Source organism: Capricornis sumatraensis, chromosome 4 (assembly GCF_032405125.1).
Source record: "Capricornis sumatraensis isolate serow.1 chromosome 4, serow.2, whole genome shotgun sequence".
NCBI lineage: Eukaryota > Metazoa > Chordata > Mammalia > Artiodactyla > Bovidae > Capricornis > Capricornis sumatraensis.
This window is the reverse complement of record NC_091072.1, coordinates 118,777,262-118,787,002: the sequence shown is the minus strand read 5'-3', so window position 1 is coordinate 118,787,002 and position 9,741 is coordinate 118,777,262. Positions and strand designations below refer to the sequence as shown.

The window sequence follows — 9,741 nt, the reverse complement described above, 5'->3', positions numbered from 1 at the left end:
CTCCGTGGACTATACAGTCCATGGAATTCTCCAGGCCAGAATACTGGAGTGGGTAGCCGTTCCTTTCTTCAGGGGATCTTTCCCACCCAGGGATAGAACCCAGGTCTCCCTCATTGCAGGCAGATTCTTTACCAGCTGAGCCACCAACGAAGCCCGAAACTTGAACCACTTCTTTGGAGCCAGAATCCAACCAGCTACCTAAGGATGACAGCAGCTAACCACCTCTACAGTCCTCTGCTCTGCCAGCTGAGCTACCGAAGGGTGCAGACATGGAAGGACAGTGATAAAGACTAGGAATTTTACCATTTTACAGGAGGAGGAGAAAAGACAGCGTTTTTTAAAATTAAAAATCGAAAAATTAAAAGAATTTGCAACTAACACAGATTATTTTTTATGAACAAACCACCCTGAGACACTTTAATAATAAAGGGATGTTTGTAAAGCCTAGGGGGAACCTAGTCAGACGCAGATCCTGAGCCAGATTTCCTGAGTAGGCAGTGCTCTCTCTACGTGGAGCTGACGTGGGGGGGAGGGTCGACAGCACCTCGGCCATCCATGCTGGACACATGTCCCAGCTCATACCCCTCGAGATCCTCAGGGCAGGACCATTCCCGGCTCAAGTTCTGGGCCCGGGGACACAAGGGTAAAGCGCCAGCCCCGGGGCCTGAGCCCCGCAGGAGGCCAGCGTGAGGCCCGCTCGTCCCTGTGCCACACGGAGCCCCTCCAGACCCACCTTGGTGAAGAGCCGCCGCCACGGGGTGCGCAGCTTGAGGTGGCGGCGCAGTTCCTCTGCAAGACCTTCAGGGCCGCCAGCTGCTGCCGCCGCTTGGCGAAGGCCCTGTGGGGCGAGGGTCATGGTCAGCGCCTCCAGGCGGGGGCCGGCCAACCTCCCTGCCCACAGTCCTGACCTCGCTCCCGGGGTTTTTTCCAGAGCTAAGATCCAGTGGTGTGACCTTACCCAGGGAACTGTGTCACCACCAACCCCAACCCCCACCCACCCAGCAGATGTTCCAGGATGTCTGGAGACATTTCTGGTTGTCACAAGTAGGGCGGGCGCTACTGCCCTCTGGTGGGGAGAAGCCGGGGCTGTTGCTAAAGCCTCTGAGAGTCCGTATACGGCCACAAAAATGTGGTGGTGTGAGGGTTGGAAAGAATTTCCAGATACAGGGTATTTAGAAGAGAGAAAGTATTGGGAACAAAGGGCAGAGGGAGTGAGGAGCGCTGCTCAGACAGTGGGCAGAATTCCTGATGGACCAGGGACAGCTGATCATTTGATCACCCGGCTCGCTTGATGCTCTTTGTGGGCTAGTGGCCAATTCCTATAGCCTCAACACATAGGAAATTCCTGCTGGAAGGGCATTAGGTGATTCTTTAGAGTGAGGGGTTTTTTTCACCTACTATGGGGTCGGGGAGCTGGCCGGTTTAGATCACCAGGCTCATGGCAACGGTTGCTATGGGGCACAGTCAGTTTGGGAGATGAGCTTGGTGTGGAGCTCTGTATCTGTGGCCGTGGTATAGGGCTCCACATGGCATCTAGCTTTGCCCTTGGGGGACCCCAGGGTCCAGAAGAATAGTTTGGGCTGCATGTGTTACAGAATGCAAGTCCGAGAGCCTGACATACCGTGAGCCAAACAATAGCAAAATATCAGAGTCTGGGGCCCAGAAAGGTTTACTGCTGGGCCATGCAAGGAGATGAGAAGTAGCTCATTCCGTAAACATCCTGAAGTCCCTGAAATCTCTCAGCAAAGCCCGTGGACTGGAAAGGTGTGGGAGGGGAGTGGTTAGTTTTCGCAGACTTCTTGTTGTCAGATCCTTTGTTCTTAAGGTCAGGTCACTGTCAGCTCATGATGTTTGTCAAAACCTCCACGATAGAAATGTTATTTTCTGTTCAGACAAGAAAGGGCAAATTCCCAAGCCTCAACTTTCACTCTCTGAGGTCCAGGCCCTATGTAGGAGGAGAGGATCCCGTATGGGCTGGTTATCCTGCCCAGAGCCTTCTTCCAGCACCCAGTCTAGGTCCTCCCACCCATGCTCAGGCCCCGATAAGGAGGCAGATTTCAGCTGACAACACCGTCAGGACCCTAGGCCCTGTCTAGCCATCATCACTGAGGTAGCCAGGCACCCAGACCCAGCTGCCCCTCAGGCTTCACATTTAACATGGAGAGATCATTGCATGGGATCCACAGGGACATGTGTTGCAGCAAATGCCCTTCAGGTTAATCCCTAACCCCCAGCTGTTGCCCTTCTTAGAACAGCCCCCACCATAGAATGGCCTTGAAGCAATGCTGTGCAATGTCCTTGCCACTTAACCCTGACCTCTGGCACCTTCTTGGGGTCAACAACTGACCTCAGCTGGACCAGTTCTTGGAACTTGAATGGAGTGACTGAAGCTGGTTAAATCTGTCACCTTAATGACAGCGTCCAATTACTCCAGTTGCTGAGACCTCTGTGGACTGGGACCCACGCAGACCTCCACCACCTCAGGTCTCAGAGGTGGGGATGGATGAGAGGTTCACTGTCTTCCCAAGGATGGGCCTGGCCAGTGGGCGGCCAAGTGAGGGATCTGGAGCTCTGCCAGTCACCGCCCCCAGCCTGTCCCCCACCCTTCAGCTCACCTGGAGGCCTGAGGCTGGAAGGCCTGGAGGGCCGGGGAGAAGGCGGCCATCCCCCTCTTATAACACTCTACACCGTGAGGACACCGCTGCCAGGCTGAGTGTTGGAGGGAGGGCTCTGCGACCACCCACTCCTGGTCGGTAGCCTTCCCCTTGTCCAGAGGATCTTCCCAATTGAGGAATCAAACCCAGGTTTCCCACATTGCAGGTGGATTCTTTACCAGCTGAGTCACCAGCGAAGCTCTGTTCATTCCCTGGTCGGGGAACTGAGATCCCAAAAGCTGCTTGGCATGGCCAAAAAAAAGAAAAAAGAAGAATACAAATGAACTTCTTAACAAATCAAAACAGACTCAGAGTCACAGAAAATAAATTTATTGTTACCAAAGGGGGAGAGGCATAAATTAGGAGTATGGGATTAAAAGATGCACATTACCATATATAAAATAGATTGAAAAAAAAAACAACCCAATAACTTAATGTGTAGCACAGGAGAAAATATTCAGTATCTTGTAATAATCTGTAATGAAAAAATTAAAAAGAACAGATATATACATAGATACGTGATAACTGAAACATTGTGCTGTATATATGAAACCAATACAATATTGTAAATCAACTGTACTTCAATTAAAGAAGCAAGCAAAAGAAGTCACTGGCTAATTAAGATAAGCTGCTGGATCGAAGGTGAGTTGATGCTGGACAGGTAGGGCTAGAGACCACCGACAGGGGGAGACTCTTCTTGCTGGGGCATCAGACCTTGGGGAGGGTGATAGAGAGCCCCTGCTACTTCTGGATTCCAACAGTCCTAACTCTGAGACTTTCTCTCATCTTCAGCCCATTCACATTCCTGGTGTTTCATTGCTAGTTCCCCTGCCTCTCCCCTTCTTCTGCCCCTAGGGACTTCTTTAGTTCAAAATAAGTGGTTTCTGATGGGAGGGTGTTTGGGGGGAGAATGGATACATGTATATGTATGGCTGAGTCCCTTCACTGTTCACCTGAAACTATCACAACGTTGTTGACTGGCTATCCCTCAATACAAAATAAAATTTCATAGTATGAAGGAAAAAAGTGGTTTATCTCCCCCCACCCTTCTCTAGTTCCCCTCTTCCCTCAATCCAGGCTCCAGGCTCCTTCCTTCACTCTCCCTGAGCCATCACCAACATCCAGCCCTCCCCTGCTGTGCTCAGCTGCAGAAACCCTAAATTCCTGAGACTGAGCTCCAAAAATTTTCTCTCCCTCTCCTTTTTTCCTCTAACAAGGTATCTCTGCCCCTTGACCCGTGTGTATCCGGGCTCCTGCACTGTCCTGGGGGTGGCTGAGTCTGGCCCTACTGCAGAAGCTCATACATCTGGTTGCGCTCCTGCGAATTCCCCTCCAGCTCCCTGGCCCGCTGCTTCAGGTTCTCAGCAGACTCTGCCTTTGCGCCATCATGCAGGTGCGTTGGCTCCTTCACTAGGAAGTTCACGTCCACCAGGAGGGAGAGCCCTGCGGCGGCTGCACCCGCGATCTGGGCTCCCGTGACAGCTGCCGGAGCCATGGTAGCCGACAGGCCTTCCTTACCAGCCGGGTGCCTGGGACTGTGGTTTTCCCAGGGCCCAAGTAGCCGCCTACATTGGCTGCAAATTGAGGGTTGTCTTTGCCTGTTTCCATGGCACGCGTATTTTTTTGAATGTGTTGCACAGCTTATGCCAATTTCTCTGTTGTATCAACAGTTTGGGGGTTGCTCCTGAGTACCTCTAGGAGCACCTTCCATTTCTTGATGCGAGATGACATCAGGCTACTGGCTTCAGTTTCGGCTGCTGACCTGCTTGCATTTTCCTTGTAGCTGGTGGATGCAGTTGTCACAGCAGCTGCTGCTCCCAGCCCTAACCCAGCGGCCGAGAATGCCAGACTGCCCCCCGCCGTCACGGATGCCAGAGCAAGGCCAAGGAGGGTCCGGGCGCCAGATGCAGCGCCAGGGGTGTGGGCCGCCATTTTGGAGATGGTATGCTCCTTGTGGTCCTTGTCAACCTTGTCTGCGAGCTTGTGGAGCTTTCCTGTGCTCTCCTCCAGCTGCTGCTTCACCCGAGGCAACTTCAGAAACCTCCCCCTGTCCAGCTGCCATTTTGTGAGCGTGTCCTGGTCCTTCCCTATCAAGTCTCCGTCCAATTCGTGTAGATGTTTGTGTAGTGCAACCACGTCTTTCCTGTAACAATGAAGGTCAAGGGATTAGAAAGGCAGTTTGCTTGTCTGCAAAATAGGTTCCATAATGTCTATTCTGCATAAATTATGGATTTAGCATTATAAACCTATTAGAAAAGAATTTTACAAATGTAAACTTTTCTCTTTCAACATTAAACACAGGTTTTGTACCTTGTAGATCCTTCATATACTTATTCAATCCTGGAAAGGAAGAAAGACAAGAAAGTGAAGTTGCTCAGTGGTGTCTGACTCTTTGGAACCCCATGGACTGTAGTCTGCCTGGCTCCTCTGTCCATGGGATTTCCCAGGCAAGAATACTGGAGAGGGTTGCCATTCCCTTCTCCAGGGGATCTTATCGACCCAGGGATTGAACCCAGGTCTCCCACATTGTGGGCAGACTCTTTACCATCTGAGCCACCAGAGAAGCCCCATTTAATCCTGGAACAGATAAGCAAATGTCACCTTAGGATACTGGTAAGTGAAGAGAGGTATTTGATGGAATTCCCCGGTGGTCCAGAGGTTAGGACTCTGCACCCTCACTGCCCAGGATATGCCTCAATCCCTGATTGTGAAACTAGGATCCCACAAACCATGTGGCTCAGCCAAAAAGAAAAAATAGGTATTTGGTAAAGACACCTCAGAGACAGGTCAACATCATCACTTCCAAAGAGTTGGTAAGTTGGGAACTCCACAAATAAAGAAAAGTGGGATTGGAGCAGAGAACTTGTATTCAAGGGCCTCGGTGTGTAGTGAGGACTCATTTCTTGGCCCTTGGCTACAGGGAAGTGGTCCCTAAGCCCCTAGAATATGCTGGCTGGAATGAATGTCCTCGTCTGCCTGGGCCTCTTGCCACTGGACAGTCTGATGAGATGTATGATGGGGCCCCTGGGTCACGTGGTATCAGTTCTGACCTCTGGAGGAGCTGGACTCTAGGACATTAGTCTGACATCTGGGAGGCGCTGGAGACGACAAGTCAGGATAATTTGTTTTTAAATGGGTGCGTGTCCCTGGCAGGCAGTGTTCCATGTGACCTGCCACTCACTGAGTTCCAGAACAGTAATGCATCCTGGGGACAATCGAAGCTTTGGATGTGAAATCCACCCAGACTCTGCCCTGTGGCTGATGGAAACCCACAGGCTTCCTGTAATACACTGAGATCACTATGGCTTTCAGTGAGTCCTGTCTGTTGTATAGGGAATTTTCAAACCTGAGGGTGCTTTTGGGCATCCCCTAAATTTGCCATTGGTTCAAACGAAAGCGTAGTCCTGAGCACTGTGCCCTCACCCTTTGCAGATTGACTGTCTCTGTGATTTAGAATTTGTAGGGAAAAAAACCAACAAACAAACCCAAAGTCAGAACTAGAAGGCACCTTAACAGTCATTTAATCTGCTATCTACTGTCTTCTAAGGCTTGTGTCCTTGGCCTTCCCAGCAGCAGGTCCCTGAGTCCATCCAGTGCCCCAGCTGCCTGGAGATCGGGAGATGTGTTGCTGGTTCCCCTGGTCTCTGCAGCCCACGTCACTGACTCCTGACCCAGTGCCCACCAACACTGTCCTCTCAGGGGTCACATGTTAATTTGTGACAGCCTCATGAGCCTGCACCCCAAGGTCATGTGGAACTTTGTGGATCCTCTAAAGATTCAAGAGAGTTGAGGAAACATCCATCTGAATGGCTGAGCCTGAAGAGACCAGCACTTGCACAGCAGGTGGAGGAAGTGCTTTCCTCATCGGTGGGGATGCATGAGGCTCCTCAGAATTCCTCAAATGACACACAATCACAGCCACTCACTGTGACCCTGGAGGGCTCACTGAGCCACAAGGCCTTCCACTGTCAGGGAGGCTCCACAGAGACTACAAGAGGATCCCAGATGGAGTGAGAAGCCAGGTCCGGGCATGGTGTGCAGACACGGTCACCCAGGGCCCTCTAGCCCAGCTTGAGGGATCGTGAGGGAGGGAAGAAATGCCGTTCCTCCCAGTCAGGGGGCCTCTGCTAGGCTCACAGCCCCTTCAGGTCCGTGTCCTCGGGGCCCACTCCCCTCACTCTAGTCCCCGTCCTGCTGCCCAAGCCCGCCTGCTCGTCCTTCAGCCTGGACCCTCTGCTCCACCCTGACCCTGGGTCTGACCCTGGTCCAGGACTCCCTGGTCCTTGCTTCCCCACCTCTGACCATACAGTTCACTCTGAGGCCGTGAACATAGTCCATCAGACTGAATTGCTGTTCCCATTAGACACAGGCAAGTCTGAGACTCTAACATATAAGCACAGAGCCCCAGAGTTGGGCAGCGCTACATCCAGGATCCCACCAGCTCCAACCAGTTCCTCTCCAGCCTCGCTGCCTTATGGGCCAGCAGGATCCTGCCGTTTGGTTTGATACAATCATTTGGTACAGTTCGTAAGATGGGGAATAGAAAGGGTCTAGGCAGAAGCCTGAGTAATACAAACAATGGCATCAGGATTTTCTGACTTGCCCCAGAGGAAATTCTGCTTGATTTTTATCACCAGAAAGAAGACTCTTGGTCCCTGTCTCTTCCCAATAAGATTTTAAAATGTTGATATTGACTGAACACCTACTCTGTGTCAGTCATTATGGGAAGCTCCTTGCATGCATGATCACAGTGTCCTCACAATTTAACTGAACAGATAAGGACTAAAGCAGAGAGCAGTTCTGTAACATGTCCAAGGTCACATAACCTGCCCCTTCCTTGCAGGTTTCATCTTTTCTCAATTCAACGTTCAAATGACATGGAGGAAGCATTCCTCATGAGATGTTGAGAAGGAACATCCTCATCCCCCACCATAAGGTCCTGCTTGGAGGAGGTGTTCCTTCCAGGAGGAAACTAGCCTGGTGCTTCGGGGTGTGGGACCTTCCCAATACATAATGCAGGTTACCTGGACAAACCAGCCTCAACTTCAATTTCTTCAGGAAATCAGTCAGCAGGAGTAGCAGTTCCTCTCTGCTCAGTATGTCCCAGAGATACTCAGTGACATCCTCAAAAATGATCTCAATATCTAGATGAAAGGAAAGGGAATAAGGTTAGAACTTGTGAAGTGAAAAAGAGAAAGTGTTTGTCGCTCAGTGGTCTTTGGTTTTGTGCGACCCCATGGACTATAGCCCGCCAGGCTCCTCTGTCCATGGAATTCTTCAGGCAAAAATCCTGGAGTGGGTATCCATTCCCTCCTCCAGGGGATCTTCCCGACCCAGGGATCAAATCCAAGTCTCCTGTGTTGCAGGCAGATTCTTTACTGTCTGAGTCACCGAGAAAGCCAAGAAAAATGTGTGATGGATAATAAATGGTGTTGAGTAGCTTTTCTGTCTTTTTAACCTTGTGGAATCTGGGGGAGGGCTTGCATATTTTAATTTTCCAGCCTAGAACATGTATCTAGATCACTATGGTGACAGTTCAGAAGTTGGTGAGAGCTACTTGAGTGTTTGAATTTGGTGGACCCGAAGTGCTGAAACTCCAGCTGGATGTTGCTGTACCAATTCTGAAAGACCACCAGGTTCTAACAAAGTGCAAGCATGTGGTGTAAACCCAGTGGACGCATATATCCGCTCCTGCACTCACAGTATAAAACCACTTCTACCTTCTACTCCTAGCTGAGATGTGGCTGGGATAGTAGAAGCTGCTGGAGAGAATGTATCTGCTTGCAAGAAAGGTGACATTCACTACCAGGACGGTCTCTGGGGGCTACACCGAGTTTGCTCTGGAAGCCCATCACACTGTTCACACTCTGCCAGGAAAACTGGACTTTAAACAAGGAGCTGCCATCAGCATCTCGTGCTTTACTGCTTATCGAGTCTGCTCCGCAGTGCCCGTGAAAGCTGGAGGAAGTGTTCTCGGGCAGGTGGAGGAGCTGGAAGAGCAGCATGCCACATGGTTAGAGCTTACGGCTTAAAGATTTCGGGCACAGCTGCTACTGAGGAAGGACAAAAGATCGCTTTCCAAAATGAAGCCCACGAAGTATTTAATCACAAAGAAGCTAATTATATTGATAAAACTAAGAAATCTGTTGGTGAAAAGAGTTGATGTGATTATTGAAATGTTTGCTAATGTCAATCTTAGAGATGCTTTGAATTTTTTGTCACATGGAGGACGAGAAATAGTTGTTGGCCCCAGAGGTCCTAAGAAGTAAACCCACAGGATCCATGACGAAGGAATCTAGCATAAGAGGAGTAGCTCTCCCTTCATCCTCCAAGGAGGAATTCCAGCAGTTTGCAGCAGCCTTCCAAGCCGGAATGGAAATTGGTTGGTTGAGACCAGTAATAGGCCCCTGGTATTCACTGGCTCAGGCAGCCCAGGCTCATGAAGATATCTTTCATAACTATGGGGCTATGGGAAAATGATTCTTCTCTTAAAATGATTAATGCTTGCATTGATTTCCTGTGTAATTAGAGGTTTCTTACCTCAGTTTTGAGCAAACTGCGTTTGCTCTGCTTAGCTTTCATTTGATTCAGTGAGTTTCTTCTATTGAAAAAAAATACTTCTTTTTAGCAATCATAGGCATTGAGTGTAGTTTATTTTATAGCTGGCAATATTCTTTATGCCTTCTACCTCTCATCAAGGAATCATCATAATGGGAACTAGGATGCTAGTGGTCACTTGCCACTGGAGGACGTCACAGAAATTGCTAACCAATGCTTATCATGAATCCCATACCTTTGACTAAAACATGCTAATTCAAAATAGGACTGCTTGATTCCCAAGCCTACTTCTCCTTATAAAGTTTCTTTAGTCTCTGGTTAGCCCACAGCTGGAGAAGGCAATGGCACCCCACTCCAGTACTCTTACCTGGAGAATCCCATGGACGGAGGAGCCTGATGGGTTATAGTCCACGGGGTCACAAAGAGTGAGACGTGACTGAAGGACTTAGCACCTCAGGTGCATAGTTTCCACATATATATGTGTTGATTAGTTCAGTTTCAAAGTAAATTTAAAATTATCTCTTTGTGT

General features: G+C 49.8%; 1 protein-coding gene and 1 pseudogene across 1 annotated transcript; one reads left to right on the top strand and one right to left on the bottom strand.

Moving 5' to 3' along the window:
* Positions 1-4,295: 4,295 nt before the first annotated feature.
* LOC138078721 (apolipoprotein L3-like) lies at positions 4,296-8,140 on the bottom strand. The gene is made up of 4 exons (XM_068971488.1): positions 8,113-8,140; positions 7,693-7,798; positions 6,078-6,097; positions 4,296-4,792 (listed from the first exon to the last, which is right to left on the bottom strand). The coding sequence occupies exons 1-4, from the start codon at positions 8,138-8,140 to the stop codon at positions 4,296-4,298; spliced, it is 651 nt and encodes a 216-aa protein (XP_068827589.1).
* A 39-nt stretch (positions 8,141-8,179) lies between these two features.
* On the top strand, positions 8,180-9,151 carry LOC138078859 (zeta-crystallin pseudogene; annotated as a pseudogene).
* The last annotated feature ends 590 nt before the right edge of the window (positions 9,152-9,741 follow it).

Coding starts and splice junctions, on each gene's coding strand:
- LOC138078721 (XM_068971488.1), bottom strand. CDS start 8,140: ATGCAAGCCCTCCCCCAGATTCCACAAG. Junction 7,799..8,112: donor CCTCCCCCAGATTCCACAAG/GTTAAAAAGACA, acceptor CCTTTCATCTAG/ATATTGAGATCATTTTTGAG. Junction 6,098..7,692: donor CTGAAGAAATTGAAGTTGAG/GCTGGTTTGTCC, acceptor TCTAAATCACAG/AGACAGTCAATCTGCAAAGG.